Source organism: Gracilinanus agilis, chromosome 2 (genome assembly GCF_016433145.1).
Source record: "Gracilinanus agilis isolate LMUSP501 chromosome 2, AgileGrace, whole genome shotgun sequence".
Lineage (NCBI taxonomy): Eukaryota > Metazoa > Chordata > Mammalia > Didelphimorphia > Didelphidae > Gracilinanus > Gracilinanus agilis.
Window position 1 is genome coordinate 528,880,264 of NC_058131.1, and position 23,236 is coordinate 528,903,499.

The window sequence follows — 23,236 nt, forward strand, 5'->3', positions numbered from 1 at the left end:
TCCCCTTTCTTCTCTCCTCCACTCCCTTTTTTTCCTCTTCTCTTTTTCTCTTCCTTTCTCCCCTTCTTCTCCCTAATCTTTCTCCTTCTCCCTCTTCTCTTCCTTCTCCTCTCTTCCTCATTCCTCTTTTCTCTACTCTTTCCTCTTCCTCTCTTCCTTTTCCATCCCTTCTTCCTACCTTCTTCTCCCTCCTCCCTTTCTTTCCCCTCCTCTTTTCCTCTTTCCTTCCCCTCTTGACCCCATTTCTCATTCCCCAGCTTCCCCCTCCCTCCATATTCCTTTTTTTCCCTCTCCCCCAGCTCTCCCCACTATCCCTTCTTCCCCTTTCCTTCTTCCTTTCATTTCCTTCCTTACCTATCTTGAGAGCCCTTGTTAGAAGGACATTTTCCTACTTGCACTGAACCCATCCTCAGGGCTTTTTTTTTTTTTTTTTTTTTTTTTTGTCTGTAAAAGATCCAAGCAGTTAGTCAACAATCCTTTATTAAGCCATTAGTGCGTTCCAGGCTGGGGATAAAGAAAGACAAAAGCACTGCCCCTGCCCTTTGAAAGCTCCCATTCTAACGGGGCAGCAACATGGCAATGACTGATACTATTGAGGGTATATAAAGGTAATATTAGAGGGAAAGGATGGGTAGAGATTGCTGTCTGAAGGCAGGATTTAAGCTTGAAGGAAGCCGGAGGCAGAAATGAGGGAGGTGAACATCCTAGGCATGGGAGACAATGAGTACCAAGGTGGGAGATGGAGTATGGTGTGTGAGGAACAGCCTGTAGGTCACTGTGACTAGGTCATAGTTGAGGAAGAATAGTAGAGTGTAATAGGGCCAAGTTATAAAGAATTTTAAATTCCAAACAGAGGACTTTATATTTGATCCTGAAGGCAATAGGGAGCCAGTGAAATTTATCAAGTATGGGATTTGACCCACATTGTTAACATCCTGTTAAAAATATTTCAGTAGCATCCAACTCTTGCATTCAAGGCCTTCTCCAATATGGCCCCAACCCTTCTTTCCAAGCAGCCTATTGGAATGTGTCTGCCTGCCAACCCTTCCATTTCTACTCTAAGATCTTCAGCCTCCATCTATTGAAATCCTGCATGTCTCAAATGCCTTCTTCAGGAAGTCTTTCTTCTGTTTTTATTAATGAGATATGATTTCTGAACTATCACAGCATTTTGTATCTTTCTTATGGTTATCATATTTATATACTGTCTTGATTTAAATTTATGTTTTCCTAAACTTCAATATTAGATTATTAGATTGTAAGCCCATCGGAGGCAGGACCTCTCTTTTACTAATCCCTGAATCCTTCTACATGGTAGGGCATCAAATAGTTGTTGAATTGCATTGGAAGAAAGTGTCTGGGGTTCATCAGAGAGAAACCAGCCCCATTTCCCATGTTGAAACCATGGCCTTATGGCCTGTATCATTAGTTTTCCTTTGCCATTTGGTTTGAGGAAGGAAGAGTAGAAAGGAGGAAGGGGGAGAGGAAATGAAGGAAAGAAAAACTAAATAGCATTCATTAAACATTGTACTAAGTGGAATGCTTCCTTCTCCTTCATCTCTGCCTCCTGGCTTCCTTCACATCCAAGGTAAAAACAGGCTAGCTTCTACTGGAAACCTTTCTTGATTCCTTCTTTATTTTAACGCTTTCTGTCTTTTGATTATTTCCTATCTATCCTGTACAATTCGTATATAATTTGTATATAATTGTTTGTACAGAATTTTTTGCATATTTTCTCTCCTATTAGAATGTGAGCTTCTCTAGGGCAGAGACCATTTTTTGCCATAGCATAGTCCCTGTCATGTGGTGGGTACTTGATAAATATTTATTGAGTGAGTATGATTACAAAAGAAAGATGGTCCCTGACCTCAAGGAACCCATATTGGATTGTGGAGAAACTATAGATATAAAGAAGTGGTGCCCAAGGAAGGAAGTTTTGGTTTGGGGAGTCACAGGGATGATGAATTGCTTCATAGGGTAGGTGACATGCTCTTTCCAGAAGCAATGATAGCAATAATTTGATTACTGTGCCCACAGGAGGTAGGTAGGTGAGGAGATACACTGCAAGAGGGGAAACTAGGTAGCTTAATGGATAGAGTACCAGGTCTAGAGACCTGTTCCTAAAGATAAGAGGTTTAAATTTAGTCTCAGATGCTTCCTACTTGTGTGACCCTGGGCAAGTCACTTAACCCCATTGCCTAGCCCTTATTGTTGTTCTGCCTTAGAATGTGTACTTGGTATTGATTCTAAGACAGAAGGTAAAGGTTTAAAAAAAAAGATGATACACTGCAGAGGTGTGCAGATATATGGGATGTGATTCAAGGTCTGAGCTGGAGTCAGCTAGTTATTGTGGGCTGCATGAATTGGCACTCATCCATTAATCAAGATAAATCAGGCTCAGGGCAGAAATTTCAAAGCTGAGTTGATCAGTGAGCTTGGTTTCTGGAGGTCTGGTCCAGGAAGATTTGGGAGGGCAGAAGGGACAAGATGGACTGAGTGGACAGCTGGATGGGAAGGTGAAACGTCTGTTAGCCAGACTGGAGCAGAAAAGGTAAAGCCTATATCCTCTGTATTTCTTCTGGTTTGAGTAGTAATAATGGTGTTTATAACAATGATCAGAGCCTTACCAGATTTCTCATTTACATCTCCAGTGCCTAACACATAGTAGGAACTTAGTAAAACTTTATCATATTGTCATTGTATTGTGCCTCCTTGCAGATGACTCCCATCTGTTTATGCAGCCCTGAAATCTCCCATCTCCAGGCCTGGTGCTCTATCAACTGAACCACCTCGCTGCCTCTTATCTCACTCTTTTAAAATGTTCTCTGTATTTACTACTTGTTTGCTGTTCATCACCCTCTATAGGTTTCTCAGATGTATGTCAATAGGCCTTACTTCCAGGCCTTTTGACTCTCTTTTCACCCTGAAAGTGGCCCATGCTTTTGAAATAGAGAGGCTACAACGGGTAGTTCCCCTCCTGAGGCTCATCATTTTATTATCAAGTGCTCATGCTGATGTCCCAAGCAGTTTCTTTCTGAAAGAAAGAAGTGCTATCATGATATTTTAAATTTGTACTGTGTTTAACAGGTTTTCAAAGTATTCTCAGGCATGTTTTCTTAGCTTATCCTTACCACATCAGGACAGGGGCTGTTACTCTTATTTGAAAAATAAGAGACTAGAAACTGAGAGACTCTTTGCTATAACTGTGACAGGGCCTGGAACTCAGGCCTTCTGATTGCTGAAATATAAGTAGATAATCTACTTCCAGCAATTTTCTCTCTTCTAATCCATCTTTTTTTTTCTTAAACCCTTATCTTCTTTTTATTTATAAAACATTTTTCCCATGGTTACCTGATTCATGTTCTATCCTCCCCCCTCCCAGAGTGGATAAGCAATTCCATTGTAACCCTTACCTTCTGCCTTAGAATCGATATTAAGTATTGGTTCCAAGGCAAAAGAGTAGTAAGAGCTAGGCAACTGGGGCTTAGTGACTTGCCCAGGATGATACAGTTAGGAAGTATCTGAGGCCAGATTTGAATGCAGGTCTTCCCATTTTCAGGTCTCGCTCTCAATGCACTGAGCCACCTAGCTGCTTCCTAATCTATCTTTTAAACGACTGTCAGATGAATCTTTTATATCAAAGAGATGGATTTGAAGTGGAAAATGACCAATAGAACAGAAGCTTCTTACTGACAAGTACTAATTTATTTTTGTTTCACAAGTCCCCAAACCTGTCAAAGTGCTCACCATGCTCTCTGCTTAGTAGGCAATTAATAAATGCTAATTGATTGATTCAGAGGCCATCCAGTCCCTAATTTTGTAGGTAAAAAAACCAATCTATTCATGTCACTCTTCTTGTTCAGAAATCTTCAGCTGCTCTCTGTTACCTACTACTTTGTAAAATTCAGATTCCTCTGCAGGGGATTTGAGGCCTTCCTCAATCCGGCACCACCTTGATCTTATGCTTTTCTCTTCCCTATACTCTGCATTCCAGCCAGACTGGACCATTCCCAGTCCTTTGAGCATCCACATGCTTCACTGTCATGCCTCATGCCTGGCGTGCCCCTCCTCTCTTTAGCTTCGGAATTCCTGCCTGTCCTTTAAAGCCTCGACTCCAATGTCATCTCCTCCCTGAAGCCTTCCTTCTGCCTTCTGGGTGGGAATGACTCTTCCCCGTAAAGCCCAAGAAGCAAGGACTTGGTTTTGTAACTTTTTAATATTCTTACCATGTGGTAGTATGAACTCTCCACCCTCCCCTGGCCTTCTACAAGGAAAGAAAGGGAAAGAAAGGGAATAAGCATTTTTACAGTGCCTGCTGTGTGCTGGGGCACTGTGCTCAGCTGGCTCTCTGTCTTTGTCTATCTCTCTCTTTGACTCTCTTCATCTCTTTCTCTGCCTCTGCCTCACTGTCTCCTTCTCTTGACAATTATCTCCTTTGAGCCCAATCAGGGGTGGGATGGGGAAAGAAAAAGTCCTAATAGCCTTTAAATTAAAAAAAATGTTTTTAATGTTGAATAGGAAGCTACTTCTAAACTCACCCTTATCTGCAGAGAGGCATGAGGGCAGAGTGGGCAGAGCCAGCCTTGGCATCAGGACTTGGAACTGAGTCTTGCCTTTGACACATCCTGGTTGTGTGATGTAGGCAGTGCCTGTCTGCACTGATGGAGAGAGGTCCTACTCTGGAAGCCATACATATTGGTGAAGTCAGAGAGACCAGAACCTGGAAGCTAAATTATTACAATTCTCTCTTGCTCGCTGGATCCAAACATGGATCCAAGCATAAGCCATAAGCCCATAAAGCTATAGGATTTGGGCTGAGTCGGTTAATATTTAAGATAGATTAATATTTGTTGAATATGATTTTATTTCAGCTAAGGAAAATAACTGGAAAAGAGATTCCTTTCTTAGTAATTGTCTTTCTGTTGAGCTAACTTTCCTAACAACCAACATTATTGATCTGGAAAAGACATCTAGGGGTAGCTGGCTTAGTGGATTGAGATCCAGGCCTAGAGATGGGAGGTCCTGGGTTCAAATACAGCCTCAGACACTTCCCAGCTGTGTGTCCCTGGACAAGTCACATAATTGCAATGGCCTTACCACTCTTCTGTCTTGGAACAGATACTTAGTATCTATTCTAAGACAGAAGGTAAAAGGTTTTTTTGTTGTTTGTGTTTATTTAAAAAAAAAAAAAAGGAAGAAAAAAAAAAGACATCCCAGGTTTCTCTATAATCTGTTTTTCCAAGCAAGGCCTGGGCTTCTGAATCTGTGTGGTCTATTCCCTGTCAATAGTAACATCAAGTACTGGTATTGATTTCTTCTTCTGAACAATTAGGGTTGAGATATTCTCTACCTTCCCCAGGTTTAAGAGAGAAAAAATCAACTCCCAAAAGGCACAAAGGGTCATGATTACTAACTGTTCCCATTTCTCAAACCCAGTGGTTTGCTAATTGTTTTTTTCCCTCGTGCTGATTCATCAAGGCATGGTTCAACTATTACCTGTCATAAAACAAGAGCAGGCCCCATGCCTGTTTTCCTTATCTGCTCCTCATCTGTCTGGTCTTTGAAAACTGAACCTAGTGATTTGGACTCCTTACGTACCACCCCCAGCTTTCATTGCATGGGAAGCCAGCGGCCGGCCCCTCAACAAGGACCTCTTCTCTTTAGAACGCCTTTCCCCGAAGGATCCCAAACTGCCTGGCCTTCCTTAATGATGGTTATTTTATATTCTTTGAACCCTTTGGCACTTGACTTTGGGGGATGAGTCAGCTGTTTGCTTGAGATAGGAGGTGAAACTGAGAACAGGTGAACTGTCAAAGACATTAAAGTTGGCCTGGGGCCGAGCCCAAGAGGGTGCCCAGGAATCTCTGCTCCCTGCCCTGTCCTGCTCTCAGGGGACGCCGCCAGGTTCTAACAGAACCAGTTGTGGGTCTTGTTGGGCCAGCGGAGCCTAGGAAGGAGGGGCTGGGTGTCTGCAGGATTCCCTAATCCTCTCCAAGATGCCTGTCTGTAGAAGGGCAGGTCAGGCACTAAATTCAGTTGTGATTCACAGACATCCTCAGGTTGAAGCGTTTCCTTCCCTGGGTTCAGAGGGCAGAGTGACTTTAGAGAGCATCTAGTCCAATGCCCTTATAATGCAGATGTGAAAACTGAGGCCAAGGAAGTCGAGATTTGCTCACAAGGTCCCCATAGGTGATTAGCAGAACATTCTCTGACCCTAGAATTCAACTCCAAATACCCCCTGTCAGGGAAGAGGAGAGAACTGGACTTGGACTCAAGAGCTTGGTTCCAGGCCTGCCCCAGACACTTACCCGTGATGGGTGGATAATTCTGGGCAAGTCACTTAACCTCCGATCTTCAGTTTCCTCATTGCCCACATTCCAATAATGATCATACTCAAGTACCTACTTCACCAGCTTATTGTGCTCATCAGGGGAGATAAGCAATGTCAAGTGCATTCCAAACTTTAAAATGCTGCAGATGTCTGCTTAAGAAACATTTTCACACAGACCACTGGTTTCTAATCAGGAAATGTGAATCGTAGGAAAGGGAAGTTAGAAAATAGATGTAAGCTTTTGAAGGACCAGACTGATGCTTTATATTTCTTTTTTTTTTTTTTAAATAGCCTTTAGGGCTTTAAGGTTTGCAGAGCATTTTATATATGTTATCTCATTTGATCCTCACAACAAGCCAGGGTAGGTACTCTTGTTATCATCCCCATTTTACAGATGAAAAAAATGGAGGCACTTGGGTTGAGTGACTTGTCCAGGATCACATTATGGTCATTATGGGTCTTAGGTCAGATTTGAACTTGTTTTTTTTTTATCCACCGGGCCATTTAGCTGTCTCTCCAATCATCTCTTTCAAAAATGACTTCAATGCATAGAGCATTTTCATAAAGTATGCTCAAGAAATACATGTTAGAAAAAAAATAAAGGATGTTTGCACAAGAGACCTTTTAGTTTTTTAAGCTCCTCCTGTGGCCAAGGCGGCTAATGCAGGCTGGGGAGCACTTAGAACTTGGTCAGACATTGAGGGGGGGGTCATTCCCTGCATTCCAGGGCACCACTAGTCAGCCTGACCTTTGTCCTGCCACTGGACACCAGTGTTTCGGGAAGAGGGAGGCTGATGACTCCTGGGCAACTTTGAACTTTGTCCAAATTCACAAGCAAGTCAGGCTGTCCCCTCATGATGTCACTGGTCTCTTCAGAAACCAAGGACAGACAACTGTGTGCCAGGCACTGGGGCTCTCCTCAGACGGTTTACCTTTTAGATTAGGTGGTGATTGGGTGGGCTAGTGAGGGATGGACCCGGAAGGAGGAAGATTCCAGGCTGAATCCCCTGCAGACAGACCTTTCCTGGACTGTGTCACCAGAGGAAAGGCCCTTCATCCATTTCAGTCTTGTTGATTTATTTTTTAAGACCCTTCCTTTCTGTCTTAGAATCCAAGGCAGAAGAGCAGTAAGAGATAGGCAGTGAAGATTAAGTGACTTGCCCAGGGTCACACAGCTGGGAAGTGTCTGAGAATCTCCCAACTCCAGGCCACCTCGCTGCCCCTCTCAGCCTAATTTAAAATGACAATGAAAATAACACAGTCATGGGGATGTCATGAGGATAAAATAAGATAACATGTAAAACACTTTGCAAATCTTAAAACACTGTATAAATGTTAGTTATTATTTACAGCTGAGAGTATATGCAAACCAAAAATGACATAATTTCTTTTTGTGGGGAGAAGGCCCTGCTGGGTGATGGTGATATCAGGGAAGGCTCTCTGTGAGAGATGGAACTTCAGCTGAGTTTGGAAGGAAGTGAGGGATGCCGAGAAGCTAAAGGGAGGTGGGAGAGGACATCCCAAAAGTGGGGGCAAACTGTGAGAATGTAATGTTGTCTGTGGGTCGAGACTTTGAGTTCCCTGGAAAATAGCTGAGGTGTCTGGCTTAGCAGCACAGAGCATAGAGACTGGGCCTGGAATCAGAAAGACTCCTCTTCCTGAGTTCAAATCCGACCTCAGACACTTCCTAGCTGTGTGTCCCTGGCCAAGTCACTTATCCTGGTTTGCCTAGACCTTGCTTTTCTGTCTTAGGGTTGTTACTAAGAAATAAAGGTTTAAAAAAAGAAAAGAAAAGAAAATAGCTGAGTTTATAAAGACTTAGGAAGAAGAGTTAGGACTTAAGTCTAAGAATTTGGACCTGTTCTCTCTCTCTCTCTCTCTCTCTTTTTTTTTTTTAAATTGAAAAAGTCTTCAGATGCAAGTGGCAAAGGAAAAGAAAAGATTTTCAGGGTAGACCATAAAGGAAATGTGAAAATAGGGAAGGATCCTAATATTATCTTTTTTTTAAGCCCTTACCTTCTTTCTTAGAATAGATAGTAAATATCAGTTCCAAGGCAGGAAGGGCTAGGCCATAGGGTTCAATGACTTGCCCAGGGTCACCCAGCTATGAAGTGTCTGAGACCACATTTGAACCCAGGACCTCCCATTTCCAGGCCTGGCTCTCTATCCACAGAATCACCGGGCTGCCCCAAATCCTTCCACTATTAAAAAAAAAAAAAATCATCACCTTTAGCATTTTAATGTGGCTGCTTCCTCTGCTCTGGAGAGCCATAAGGTCATGGTGGGGCCCATGGGGACCTCTGACTTCTCTGCCATTTTTAAGTTCTGCCACTTAGATGTAGCCATTCTCGTGGGCCCATGCTTTGAGGCTCCTTCCTTTTTTGGCGTGCTCCAGAAAGTCCTTAATCATAACTAATAGGAAAGATTGTCAAGAATTTTACTGGCAGGGTGGCTATTGAAATGCTAATGAGGAGCAAAGTCTTGATTCTGCCCCAGCAGACACTGGAAGCCTCTCAGAGGCCTCTGCTTAATGAAGACCATTGTGGAGAGTTGTGTTTACTGCAGGAGAAATACTCATTTAGAGCAGCAGGCCCAGTGGGAGGCCGGCTAAAGCTGGGCATCCCCTGTGCCACACAAAGCTCCAGACCCCGGGCCACCTGGCTGAGAGCACGAGCTGCCCTTGGGAGGCTGGCACACTGCATGGCTCTCCCCCAGGGCCAGGGCAGCAGCTGATGCTGGGAGCCACTTGTTATGTAGGACAACACGCCTGGCCCCCACGACCCTGTCCTTCAGGGCCCCCAGAAGCCATTGAGTGTTGACTTAGTTCCAATCTGGAATGTTCTAGTGCTTCCGGGGGTGAGGGAGAGCAGGTTTTCATTTTGTTCAAAGCCTTTGGGGCTGTGCCAGGGCTCTTGGAGCAGAATTTATTATCTGTCTGTCTATTTATTAAAAATCCTTACCTTCTATCCTAGTATCAAGTCCAAGACAGAAGAGCGGTAAGGGCTAGATTATTAGAATTAAGTGACTCACCCAGGCTCACACAGCTAGGAAGTGTCTAGGGTCAGATTTGAACCCAGGACCTTCCTGTTCCAGGCCTATCCACTGTACTACCTAGCTGTCTCCAGAGCAGAATTTAAACCATCCCTTATCTCCACTATTGGATTGAAATCACTTGGGGCCAAGATAGATCAGAGCAAAACCCCTCCACTTTTTTCACTCCCTTTTGATCAGGTGTCAGATCACCTTCAAGCTAGGGTGAGGGTCACTATTTGCCCCATCCACATGCAGCTTTTTTTTTTTTTTTTTAAGCCTTTCCCTTCTGTCTTAAAATCAATACTGAATATCAGTTCCAAGGCAGAAGAGCAGTAAGGTTTAGGCATTGGGGATTAAGTGACTTATCCAGGGTCACACAGCTAGGCAGTGTCTGAGACCAGATTCAAACCTAGGACCTCCTATCTCTAGACCTGGCACTTGATTCACTGGCTGCCTCCAACATTCATCTTAATGCTAGTTTTCTGAGAAAAATGCTCAGCTCTGAATGCTGAGGGAGCAGAGAGTTCCCAGGCCAGAGACTAACCTCAAGCTGCCCCAGCCCTGAGTCTGACGTCTTCCCTGTCACAGATACTGGTATCTCCCTTCTGAGATTACCTTATATCTGCTTTGTAGTATCTTATTTATTTATAGTTATTTACATATTATTTCAGGCCGCTAGGTGGGACAGTGGAGTCAAGACGACCTGAGTTCTTTTTATTTATGTATTCATTCATTCATTCATTCATTCATTTATTTAGAATATTTTTCCAGGGTTCCATGATTCATGATTTTTCCTTCCCCTCTCCCGGAGCTGACAAGCAATTCCACTGGGTTATCCATGCATCACTGTTCAAAACTTATTTCCATGTTATTCATTTCTGTAGTGGAGCAATCTTTTAACATCAAAACCTTAATCATGTCCCCATCAAACCCTGTGATCAAGCAAATGTTTTTCTTCTCCCACAGTTTCTGCTCCCACAGTTCTTCCTCAGGATGTAGATAGCATTCTTTCTCATAAGTCCCTCAGAATTGTCCTGGGTCATTGCATTGCTGCTAGTAGAGAAGTCAGTTACATTCGATTGTGCCACAGTGTATCAGTCTCTGTGTACAATGTTCTCCTGGTTCTGCTCCTTTCGCTCTGAAGACCTGAGTTCTAATGTGGCCTCAGACACTTCCTAGCTGTGTGACCCTGGGATTAAGTTAAACACTTAACCCTGTTTGCCTCCATTTCCTCATCTTTAAATTGAGCCCGAGAAGGAAATGGCTATCCTCTCCAGTACCTTTGCCAAGAAAACCCCAAATGGGGTTAGGAAGAGCCAGACATGACTGAGCAGCAACATGTTATTCCCCCCATTAGAATACAAGTTTCTTGAAGGCCACCACTGAATTTTTGCTTTTCTTTGTGTCCTCACTCCTTAGCTTAGGACTTGGTCCTGAACTAAGGGCTTATTAAATGTTCATTGATTGACTTGCTGTGGGTTGTTGGTTGGAAGGCTTCTCTCTAGGGGACTGAGGAAAAATTGGACTTGGTTTAAGTAAGTCAGAAATACTCAATGACTTAAAAAAAAAAACAACCTAGGCCTGAGCACCCTTCTTGGGCAAATGTTGGTGATGTCAAGGTTTTAAGAGTTCTAAGGGGTGGAACCAGGAAGTGGCCTATTTTTTTGAGGTAGAAAATAATTTTTTAAAGTTATTTTAAACTTTGTTTAAAATTTTTTCCATGGTCACATGTCTTATGTTGTCTCCCATCCCTCTTCCCTCAATGAGTTGACAAGCAATTCCACCGGATTATATATATATTATCACTCAAAATCTATTTCCATATTATTCATTTTTGTAATAGTCTTTTAAAACCAAAACCCCAAATCACATCCCTATATAAACAAGTGATAAATCATGTTTTCTTCTGCATTTCTGCTCCCACAGTTCTTTCTCCCAATGTGGATAGTGTTCTTTCTCATAAGTCCCTTGGAATTGTCCTGGATTGTCGCATCGCTATTAGTAGCAGAGTCAGTTACATTTGATTGTCCCACAGTTTCAGTTACTGCATACAGTGTTCTCCTGGCTCTGCTCATCTCACTGCATCAGTTCATGTAAGTCTTTCCAGCTCTTTCTGAAATCCTCCAGTTCATCATTCCTTAGAGCACAATAGTCACCATCATATACCACAATTTGTTCAGCCGTTTTCCAATTGAGGGACATCCCCTCATTTTCCAATTTTTTGCACCATAAAAAGTGCAGCTATAAATATTTTTGTGCAAACAAATCATTTCCCTTTTTTTTTTATCTCTTTGAGATACAAACCTAGTAGTGGTACGGCTGGATCAAGAGCATGCTTTCCTTTAAAGTCCTTTGGGTATAATAGAAAATAAAATGTCTACAGTATAGGTTATTCCCAAAGAAGACTAAGGTGAATGGCCATCTGGACTAAAATAAAAATAGTTCCTATTTATATAACACAAGAACCAGTGGATAATAGGCAGTACAAATATTTTACAAATGGAGAAACTGACAGTAATATAGCTGATAAATGGTGAAGTTAAAATTTGAACTCGGGTCTTCTGACTCTAAATGTAGTGTGGATTCCCCCCCCCCCCTTATTGCACTCCCCATCTTTTCAGTTAGAGAGACCTTGTAAGATCAGTAGGTTTATCTGTTTACCTTTAAACCAGTGAATGTCTAAACCATCTGACATGGGACTAATGGAAGCACCACAACTTCCCTCAGTCCCCCAGTCCAGTGTTCCATTACATCAGCATTTAAGAGGGAGAAGGTTAACAAACAAATGGGTAGCCTGTGTGTAACACTGGCATCCTGGAGCCGTGAGACTTTGAGGAAGGCTTCCAGCGGGCAGAGAAGACCCTCTGGAGGATTGATGGGTCATGGACAAGAATCACGGAGGAGGAGGCTTGGCTGGCTGAGTCTGGGTCAGTAATTGGAGGAAGTATTCACACTAATAAGATCAGGTACCCTTCGGAGAGCAAAGCAGAGGCAGAGAGGAAATTATTCTTTTCCTCTTGCCCTGCTTAAAAGGAACTTTTGTCCTGATCTTTCTTTGATATGGTTTTTTCATTCATTACTTTTCATTCATACCTATTGTATGGGGTTATTAAATGTTCTATTTTCAGCTTCATACTAGGGATTCATTTTAGGCCTTTAAAAAAAACTTGTTTTTTAAAAAACCCTTACCTTCTGTTTTAGTATCAATCCTAAGAGAGAAGAGTAGCAAGGGCTAAAGCAATGAGGGTTAAATGACTTGCCCGGGATCACATACCTAGGAAGTGTCTGAGATCAGATTTGAACCCAGGTCCTCCTGACTCCAGGCCTGGCACTCCAGCTACTGTACTTTTTCTTTTATATAAATGGATGAGGCTAGGGCTGCTGCTTATAGCTGTGGCAGGTTACTGAAGCTCAGATTCTCCACGATGGCATTCCATCTTCCAGATTGGGTCTTTGCATTGACTTTCACCATGTCTGGCATATACCCCTTGTCAAGTCATCCTCATCTGTCTGTTGGTAAACATTTGTGTAGTGCCTACTAGGTGGTAAGTGCTGAGGAGTCCTTGGCCTCCTGAGGTTTCTGCCTTGTGCCCCATCCTGAGAGAGAGAATCTGGGAGGCGCTCACCAAGGGCCACTCTGGTCCATCAAAAGGTGAAGGGCCGGGGGACTGAGGGCGACTAAGCAGCAGCAGCAGAGAGGGAGAGAATGATGAAAGCCAGGGGGAAACCCTCTCATCCTTCAAGACCCACTTCAAACGCTCTATTCCACCTGACTCTTGCCGCTGAGACAGCTTCCTTACAAATTGCTTCATTACTAATACATATGAAAACATAGACGTGTATACGTACATAAATATGTCGTCTGCTGTAATGGAAAAGATGCAAGAGAGGCTTTTGCTCTTGCAGAGGGCCAACTGAAAACTTCTGGCAGTTAGAAGCCTTAGAATTTTGAGAGGAGTCAGTTGATTCCTGATGCTTGAACAGAGCGGAAGGACTAACTAGAGCTCTGCTTTGACTTTCGGTTTTGCTTTTGGCCTGTGCTTTGTCTCTGGACAATTTGAACCTAGCTAATTTCTCTGGACCTCTCCCTGACCTTCTCCATATTATTTCCCTGTTTTCCCTGCCTGTTTTCCTGGGGCTCTAGGGGGCAGGGTGGCTTTTGGGTTTTTAGTGAATAGACTTTGTGGATTTAGTTTCCTCAATAGGCAAGTAGGACATCCTTGAATTCAAACTACCCCTTTAGAATACCCTCTATCTTAAAAGCAGCCAAATCTTCCCTGACTGAGAGAAGCAGGTCCTCTCCCAGTCTAACCCATTCCTGTGACCCTCCCCCATCTTGAGTTTCTCCCTAGTGGCTGTCAGAAACCCCAAACCCCTCTCTCCTTCCTGACCAACCCTGAACGTTAATAAATCCCTTTGTTACCTAATCAAACCCCCTGGAGAATCATTGTGTTGAAGAATTAGGCAAGGGTTGAAGGGGAAGGAATTATTCTCTTTATTTCCTGAGGGAAACTGGAGGCATCCATCTTGGGAGGAAGTAGTTGCCCAACACTTCCTCCTGAATCCCTTCAGTTTCATTGATAGGCCTAATTTTCCACAAAGATAGCATCTAGGGGAAGATGATTTTGTTTTTTGGGTGTTAACTGTAGGTTGCCTGTGTTGATTTTGGCTCCTACTAGTTTGGAGGGCAAAATTTTTCACCTCTTCAATTTCTTTCTTGCGTTTTGCCTCCCCAGAACTATAGAAGAGTTCCTTGAAATTAGGGATCAGTTTGTTCCTAATCATTGTATCCCCAGAGCCTAGCACAGTTCCTCACAAAGTACTTAATAAACACTTATTGATTGGTTGAATGGATTTCCTCTATACTGTAAGAAATACAGAAATCTCTGGGCCAGCATTCTGTGCTGAAGAGCCAAACTTTAATTGTTGCACATAGAAGCTGGATGTCTCACCATGCCCAGCCTATGACAAAGACCCCATTTAGATGTTCAACAATGTGTTTTATAAGTTTTTTGACAGTTAATTAGCATAAGGCCTTCACAAGGCAGAAGGCACATAGTATGTTCAGAAATATTCTATAGAGTTTGGTAACAAGATTTTGGAACATTTGCTAGGAAGTTGTAAGTTCCAATACAGAGTTAAGATAAGACAATTTAATTAATCCTCCAGAACTCTCATACTACTTCTGGGAGGGGTTAGATCAGAGTAACCTCTCTTGGCCATAATACTCTGGGGACCCTCTACTTGGCAGAAATCTTCACAAGATCAGACCAATACCTAGACATGTCACGGTTGTGTACCTATGATCTCATCAGGCCAGCTGTCCACTGACCATTCCAAATGAACCCAGCTCTTCCTTCATGGCTTCAACTTCTCTAGAAAACTACATAGACATGAAATTTTTATTCCTCCAACAGAAGCTTCTTAATATTGTTAGTTGCTATAATATTCTAATATACCAAATGATATCCTTTCTAACACTGTGGTTAATAGTCTATTATAATTAATATCTTATATACAATTAGTCTAATAACTTGGTCTAACTCTTCCTAAAAATCATAGTTGTAGTTACCTACCTAAAAGATTATGTATGTGATCACTTGGTTTATGATCTATACTATAAAAGCTATTAAAATTATTTTTCTTTTCACTATTTCCTTGCCTCTTCTTTCCCATTTTACAATTGAGTGAGGCCTCTAGAGAAAGAACTGTGGAAGTAGAAATCCAGAAGAAAACATATGACTTATCATTTGTTTGTATGAGTGTGTCATTTGGAGTTGTGCTTTGAAAAGATTATTACAAAAATGAACACTGTGGAAATAGAATTTGAGTGATAATTCATGTACAATTGAGTGAGACTCTGTCTGGTAAAAGTGGGGGCAGCACAAATGAGAGGGCTTCTTTTGTAGCAGGCTCCTTTTCAATCCAGGAAAAGTTCAGCTTCCCATGTTCGTTTTCTCTCTAAATTTCACTGCTCTTTTGGATTCCCTTCACTTTAAAATCTTGTGTTCTAGAAGCTTATTTATTTACTTTTAGAAAAAAAATAACAGGCTTATCCTAACTAAATTAGTGGAGTTTTTTTAAAATGATATTTTTGTAGAGTTATTTGCACACAAACACATTTCCCATCATTACCTCTACCTTCTTTAAAAGGATACACCTTTGGGGGAGGATACACCATAGTTGGACCAAATGTTGTACAAAGCACCATGCTCCTCAGCATTCCTTCATTCTGAAACTACTTTTAAATGCCTTCCCCTCCCACCCCCCCACCCCCGAATTCATGCTTTGTCTGCTACAATAGCTATTTTCCCTCATCAGCTTTTCTCTTCCTTACAGTATTTAAAACTAACTAAAGGGGGCAGCTGGGTAGCTCAGTGGATTGAGAGTCAGGCCTAGAGACAGGAGGTCCTAGGTTCAATCTGGCCTCAGACACTTCCCAGCTATGTGACCCTGGGCAAGTCACTTGACCCCCATTGCCCACCCTTACCACTCTTCCACCTAGGAGCCAATACACAGAAGTTAAGGATTTAAAAAGTATATAAATAAAATAAATAAAATTAACTAAAATTGCTGTTGCCAAAATCATACTTTCTTTTGATTTACTATTTGATTCTGATTGTTGTGTTAGATTTGATGGCAAGAGATGGAAAGAAAGATTATGGCATTCAGACAGGAAAAGAGGGAAAAATGAATTTGTAGGACAATAATAGGAAGATGATTGGGTGCATTGGGGAGGCTTTCACTCATTAATGCAGTATCTTGGACTGTGCTTCTGTACCCTAGAAAAAGGTTTCATAGTGTGGGACCTACAGAAGGATCAATGTGGGAAAGAGTCAGGGTCTATGTTAGGAAGGAAGGAAGAAAGGAGGAAGGTTCTTTGTGAGAGGAGAGAAAGAAGGGGGCAGGGAAGAGGCATTTTGAAGTTGAACAAAGTATAGATTAGGAACAAAAGAGAGTCAATGTGGACTAGAGGCTTACCAAAGAATAGGTGGTAGTTAACCATAGTTGGGAATGTGTCCAAGGCCTAGTGCTAAGTCACTTCTCAGAAATCTTTCTGGAGGGTGGGACCAGTCACTCCATTATGCTTCAGTAACTATCAGGAAATCCCTCAATTCTTTGAGGGATGATTTCCTAAGACTCTAGCTAGCAGGAAAGATGGCTAATGAAGCAACCAATTTGGAATGAGGCAGATACCCTGAGCATGGACCTTTTAAAAAACATTTATTGGTATCTTTTATTTTTATATTGTATTAATTTCCAACTCTAACCCCCTCTTCTCTATGTAGAGAGCCATCCCCTATCACAAAGAATAAAAAAGAAGAGAAAAAAAAGTTTTGAAAATCTAATCAAGTCTGACAATATAGCTAGTATTCCCCACCTATCTGAAAAGAAGGAAAGGAGATGCATTTTCTTACCTCTTTAGGACCCAGTTGGTCATCTAATTACACTGCTTTGAGTTTAGGGTTTGGGTTTTTGTTGTTATTTATTTGTTCTTTCCATCAACATCACTGTAGCCATTATATAGATTGTTTTTCTGGTTCACAACAACCCTTTCTAAACACATTTCTTTGTGTGTTCTATCTTCTTCTGAAATGAAACTCTAAATTAAAGTTGTTACTGGGGAAGCCAGGTTGATCCACCTGGATAAAGCCCCAGGCTTGGAGTCTGGAGGTCCTGTGTTAAAATCTGGCCTCAGACACTTCCAGCAGTGTGACCCTGGGCAAGTCACTTAACCCTCACTGCCTAGCCCTTACCGCTCATCTGCCTTGGAACCAATGCTCAGTATCCTTTCTAAGATGAAAGGTAAGGGCTTCTTAAAGGAAAAAAAAAAAAAGAATTGTTACTTAGGATTATTGTTTCTGTAGGAACCCAACAGTAAAGTCAGTCACCTGAATCCCAGCAGATGTGACTGGCCTTTGGTTTAAAGCCTTGGCCACAAGCATGCTGCTCTGTGTCCCCCAGCAGGTGGCACCAGAACCCCAACCCTGTCTCTAAGTCCTTTTACCCTCCTTTTATACAGATGCGTTGTCTGTAGAGTTCTACCCTAGCACTGGAGAGGAGAGCCAGCTCTGGGCATCCTCAGCACCCTCTGTGAACGGTACGGTGGCACCGGTACTTCCTGAAAGGCCACTCTACCTAGCTATCTGCCTCGAAAGTATTCCTTCTGCACTGAAGTATTCTTTTTTCTTCTTTAAATCCTTCCCTTCTGCAGAAGGGTGGTAAGGGCTAGGCAGGGGAGGTTAAGTGACTTGTCCAAGGTCACGCAGGAAGTGTCTGAAGCCAGATTTGAGCCCAGGATCTTCTGACTTGGCCATGGCTCTGTATCCACTGAGCCACTTAGCTGTCCCAAGGCTTTTGCCTTCTTGGTTTTAGGTTTCTGTTGTGACTATGCAGAGAGGATATTCTTTATACAGAAACTAGAACTTTCTTTTTTTGGGTGGCAGGAGATTCCTCAAGCATGCTTCCACCAAACCTTAGCAGAACTAAAAGTTTCTCCGAGGGGTTGTAAGCTCGCTCTGTGAACAGATAACTGTCTTTTGGCTCTTTCAGGTGAAGAAGGCGTATCGACAAAAGGCCCTCACCTGCCATCCAGACAAAAATCCAGACAATCCCCAAGCAGGTGAGACTATCTGGGCAGGAGGAAAAGGGGCAACAGTGTTCAGCCTTGGCTCTTTGAATCTGGGGAGCCGAGAGCAAGGATGCCACATGTGGGCTGCTAGGCCTGGACCCACAGTTAGCATTTCTGTGGTGCTAAACCAGGCTGTCTCCTATGGAACTCCTGTGTCTTAAGAATTCACACTTTCCCCATGATAAGAATTTCTGATTATTCTTCAAATATTTCTTCATTCTCTGGTCAGGTATTAGTCAAAAAATGTTTATTTTCTAAGTAACCAGGCATAGTGTTAGATACTGGGATGCAAGCACAAAGAACAAAACCGTCCCTGCCAGCAAGGAGCCAATGGAAGATACAAAGACATATGAACATAGGAAGGTTAAATATTGAGTTAATAAATACAAATATATTCAAAGTTAAATACAGGATAGTTTAGGAGGGAGGGCACTGGTGTTGGGGGGAGTTAGGAAAGCCCTCATGCCTTTGATGGTGCTTAGGCTTCATTTTTTCCTAAACCTTTATTTTCTGTCTTAGAATCGATATCAAGTGTCAGGAAGAGGGTAAAAAACCTAGGCACCTGGGATTAAGTGACTTTGTCGAGGGTCACACAGCTAGTAAGTATCTGAGGTCAGATTTGAATCCAGGGCCTCCTGCCTCCAGGCCTGGCTCTTAATCCACTAAGCCACCTAGCTGCCTCATAAGCTTCAGTTTAAAGGAAGCAAAGAACTCGATGAGTCAGAGGTGAGGATGAAGACCGTTTGAGATATGGAGAAGGAAGATGGAGTGTTGTATATGAGGAAAAGAAAGCCGATTAGCTGGAACAAGGAGTTAGAAAAAGGGTGGTGATATCAGAGGCATTGGAAAGGTTGTTTGGAGCCAGGTTAGAGAGGGCTGTTTAAACAGCCTACAACAGAGGCCTTATCCCAGAGGAGTTTATATTTATTCCTAGCGACACTAGGGAGTCCTCAATGCAACTTGGAATTGATCAATAAGGAAATGACATAGTTAGGTCTGTGTTTTAAGGAAAATGTACTTGGTCAAAGCATGTGAGATAGATTATAGAGTGGTGAGAGCATTGAGACAGAGAAACTAACAGGGGAGCCATTGCCATCGTCCAGGCAAAAAGGAATGAGAGTTGTGTGACTCAAGAGATGGGGTGGAATTCAAAAGCTGTTGTGGTAGAAGGGGTAGGATCTGGCAACTGGTTGAATATGTGAAGAGTCCAGGATAACAGTGAAATTAGGAACCATGGGATTGGAAGGAGAATGGTGCTTTCGTCAGGAAGAACAAAGTTTTTGGGGAAAAGTTTTGAGTTTTGGACACATTGAGTTTAAGATGTCTCTCTGACATCTAGTTAGCAATGTTCCCTAGAGAATTGTTAATGTGGGCCTGAAGCTCAGAAGAGAGACTGAGACTACCTAAAAATATCTATGAATCTTCTGCATAGAGATAAGAGTTAAATCCATGGACACTGCTAAAGTTTGAGACAGAATGTGAGGACAGAGCCATGGAGCCAACCGAAGACTGGTCCATCAAGTAGAAAACAAGCAGAGAGTTGTATCATAAAAACCCATAAAGGTGGAAGTATCAAGGAAAGAGGGTGGGTCAGCAGGATCAAATGCAGCAGAGAGATTAAGGAAAGATCCTCAGACTTGGCAAATAAGAGAGAGATCAGTGATAACTTTGGATAGAGTAGTGTCAGCTGAGTCAGGATCCAGATTGGGACTGCAAAGACTTGAGGAGTGAGAGAGAGTGAGGGGGAAACAGCGTTTAAAAGGAGTTTGGTTGGGAAAGGAAGGAGAGTTTGAAGATGATAGCTGGAAAGGATGGTAGGGTGTAGATACAGTGAAGGCATTTTTAAAGGATAGGGATGTAGGTATCAATACTGGGCTGGGCTTCCTCCAGCTTTTACCAAATTTAACTTCAGTTTTCTCTTTTTTTTTTTTCCCTATGCTCAGCTGAGCTCTTCCACCAGCTTTCCCAGGCCTTGGAGGTACTAACAGATGCTGCGGCCCGGGTAAGGACTTCTCCACTTTTTATAAGCTGCTTTCACCATTAGGAACCATTTCTTCTTTACCTCTCCTCCTGCATGCCCTCCCTGACCTGATTGTCCCCCAGCCTTAGTCTCATATTTCTTTACAAGGGGTACAATCCCTCCTCTCTGTTTGCTTGTGCCCCAAGCACTTTGCCATCTGGGTCCCCAGGGCTTCGGGGTATAAGTTCTCTAGCCTTGTTGAGGCAATGGGAGGGGGAGAGAATGTGATGAGGGACTTACACAATCTTAGAATTGGGAGAATTCTCAGTGGGACTTCAGAGGTCTTCATAATGGCAAAGTTGTACCTCAGTAAGACTCAGAGGTTAGTCTGAGTTCTTTTTCTCTGACCGATATTCTACTCTTCTCTTTTGTCCTTGCCAGGCAGCGTACGACAAGGTCAGGAAAGCCAAGAAGCAGGCGGCTGAGAGGACTCAGAAACTTGATGAGAGAAGAAAGAAAGTGAAGCTTGGTATGGAGAGCAGGAGGGGGGCATTGTCCAGCTCAGGTTTTGTTTCCCTGCTGCCCATATCCATTTGTTCCCTCCCTTTTCATCTGGGAGCTCCATTTCCAACAATGCAGAGAGTCTCTAACTTGAGCTCATCTTGTTCAGCCCATACTTGAGCCAAGAATCCCTTTTCAACCTACCCAGCAAGTGGCCACCAACCCAGAGCCACTTAGCTAAGTTTCCAAGCAGGGACCCAGCCTTGTCCATCCTGGGAATCTGGAGCTCTTCTTTTCATTCAGTCCTACCCAGAACCTTCTCAATAGTCTTACCCTGAACAATCCTTAGGAGTACATAAGCATCCTTTACTCTCCCTCCTACCTATTTTCTGGAGGTAGGAAACACTGGTTTTGGACCTTCATGAGACATCACATTTATCATTTTCATTCATACCTTGAGAGTGAGCATTGGGAGCTGAGATTCCTGCCTTGGATCTCATTCATTGTTTGGGATTAGTGAGTTTTAGAAAGCAAATCCCCTGCTATCTCGAGTAAGTAAAATGAGAGATGCCAGATGAATATGGTGTAAGGAGGGCAGGGGACATCGCCAGGCCTGAGAGATCTCTTACGGCATTAATTGAGTTTGGGGAGGTGGAGAGTTTCATCTTGAAAGCCAAGGAGGGTTGTGGGGATGGGGTTAATGTCATCTACCAAGTCTGACAACTTATTGAGCAGCACATAGGGCCAAGCCCCAAGTTAATACAAATTAAAACCATGGAGGGAAATGAGAGTGAGCCTGGGAGGAGAAGAAAATGGAATCAGAGCCAGTTCCCAAATAATCTCTTACAAAAACCACAGGGCCAGAGACCAAGAGTTCCACCCACTGCCAACCTTTGCCATCTAGACTGAGCTGTCCTGGTGTTGACACATGCACCCACATGTACCCTTTGTCCCTGATTCTAGAGAACCAGCTTGGGTGCTGTGAGTTTTCTAGGCTCTTCAGTCTGGCTCTATTTCAGTACTCTGAATCCAAGCGATGGAAAGAGGGCTTCTATAAAGGGGCTTAGTAAATGTGAATTGAAGTAAAAATAAACTCAATCCTAAGCAGTCCCTTTGGATCTGAGTCTTTCTTAGAGATTTTGGAGATGGGGAGAGAGAGGCCACGTGTCGAGCCAGTTGGGGCCATGGAGGCAGGTGGGCAGCAGTAACACAGAGTGTTGAATTCACTTCTCATGGCCAACAGCAACCTGGATTGCTTTCCTCCCCAGATCTTGAGGCCCGAGAGAGGCAAGCCCAGGCACAAGGGAGTGAGGTAGAGGAGGATAGTCGAAGTACCAGGACATTAGAACAAGAGGTAAGCCTCGGCTCCTTCTCCATGCTTTCTCCTGGTGGTCTCAAGGAGCCTCCCACACCCCTGCCCTAGGATTAGGCCAACTTGAGCCTGGTTGGCATTGTACTATTTTTACTATAATTGTAGCGTGACCTCACCTTTCTGTCCTACTTGGCAGATTGCACGCCTACGAGAAGAGGGCTCCCGGCAACTGGAAGAACAACAGAGGATGATCCAGGAGCAGATACGCCAAGAACGAGAACAGAGATTAAGAGGTAAAAAAATGTTCAGATCTTGAGGCAGCCCAGGGCCACTGCTTGGTGGTGTTACATCATTAGAGGGTAAAACCATCTGGGATAAGTTTGGGGAGGGCTCAATAGGAAACTGAGTGAACTGTGAACCCGGTGACTTTTGCTCCTTTCCTCACACTAGATCCCCATCTATCACCAGTTCTTTGCTCTTGTTTTTACACTCCTTGCCACCTTAGTCCTGAACAAAAGTGTCTTGTCCCGATGGCTGAACTCCAGGGGGGAAAACCACCATTGCAGTCTGGGGCCCTTGGGTTCTCCGGTGAGCTTTCACTCTGCCATGGAGGAAATGTGTGGTTTGCTGGTGTGTGTCCCGCATCAGAGCCCTCTACTACCATGGTCTTCTCCTGTCCTCATAGAGACTTCTGTTGGGCTACTTCTAGCAGATGGAGAAACCCATCCTCCTTTTCTCCTCATTTTCCCCAGTTGCAGTGGCTGGTGTCTCTGGGAGGATGGATTTGCTTCTTTTTGTAAAAGTTCCTCTTCTGGAATAGATGCTGGCTTTAGTCAGCTCTGAGCACAAGCCTAAGGCTTTGTCCTCTTTGGAAAGATCTCCTTCTCCCTCCGTTCTCTACCCTCTCTCTTTTGCCAATCTTTCTAGGAAAGACAGAAAATCCTGAAGGCAAAGGAACACCGAAACTGAAGGTGAGACCCTGCTGGAGCCCCTGGGGATCATCCCTCGGCAGGTACTTGCCAGCAGGAGAAAATTTCCCCGCAGCTAAGGGTGCTCTGGCCTGGGGAAGGTGGAGCATTTGGGAGAGTTGGGATCTCCTGTTTGTGTTGTAAAACTTTCCTTCTTGACCACTATATCCAAATTCTTCCTGAAGCTTAGAGGTACTTTCTTTTCTTTTTAAGACTCTCACCCTCTGTCTTAGTATTCATTCTAATTCAGAAGAACTGCAAGGACCAGGCAGTTAGGATTGAGTGACTTGCCCAGGGTCATACAGCCAGGCAGTGCCTGAGGCCAGATTTGAAAGCCAGGTCCTCCTGACTTCATGCCTGTCTCTATACACTGTGCTTCTGAGCTGCAGAGGAGCTAATTCTTTTAGTTCTGCCCTTGAAATGCTCCCTTCAGTCCAGGGAAGTATTAGGCAGAGAATTGTCAGAGAATGTCTTTCTCTGGCCTGAAAAATCCCTTGCT

The 23,236-nt window shown here is 43.3% G+C and overlaps 1 protein-coding gene across 1 annotated transcript in view; it reads left to right on the forward strand.

Annotated features, from left to right (window-relative positions):
- The window catches only part of DNAJC17 (DnaJ heat shock protein family (Hsp40) member C17), a 38,416-nt gene that overhangs the window by 5,301 nt on the left and 9,879 nt on the right, over positions 1 to 23,236 (forward strand). The window contains exons 2-7 of the mRNA XM_044665122.1: positions 17,918 to 17,987; positions 19,940 to 19,998; positions 20,398 to 20,485; positions 21,726 to 21,811; positions 21,966 to 22,062; positions 22,697 to 22,740. Coding sequence (XP_044521057.1) covers positions 17,918 to 17,987; positions 19,940 to 19,998; positions 20,398 to 20,485; positions 21,726 to 21,811; positions 21,966 to 22,062; positions 22,697 to 22,740 — 444 coding nt within the window. The remainder of the gene's footprint in view (positions 1 to 17,917; positions 17,988 to 19,939; positions 19,999 to 20,397; positions 20,486 to 21,725; positions 21,812 to 21,965; positions 22,063 to 22,696; positions 22,741 to 23,236) is intronic.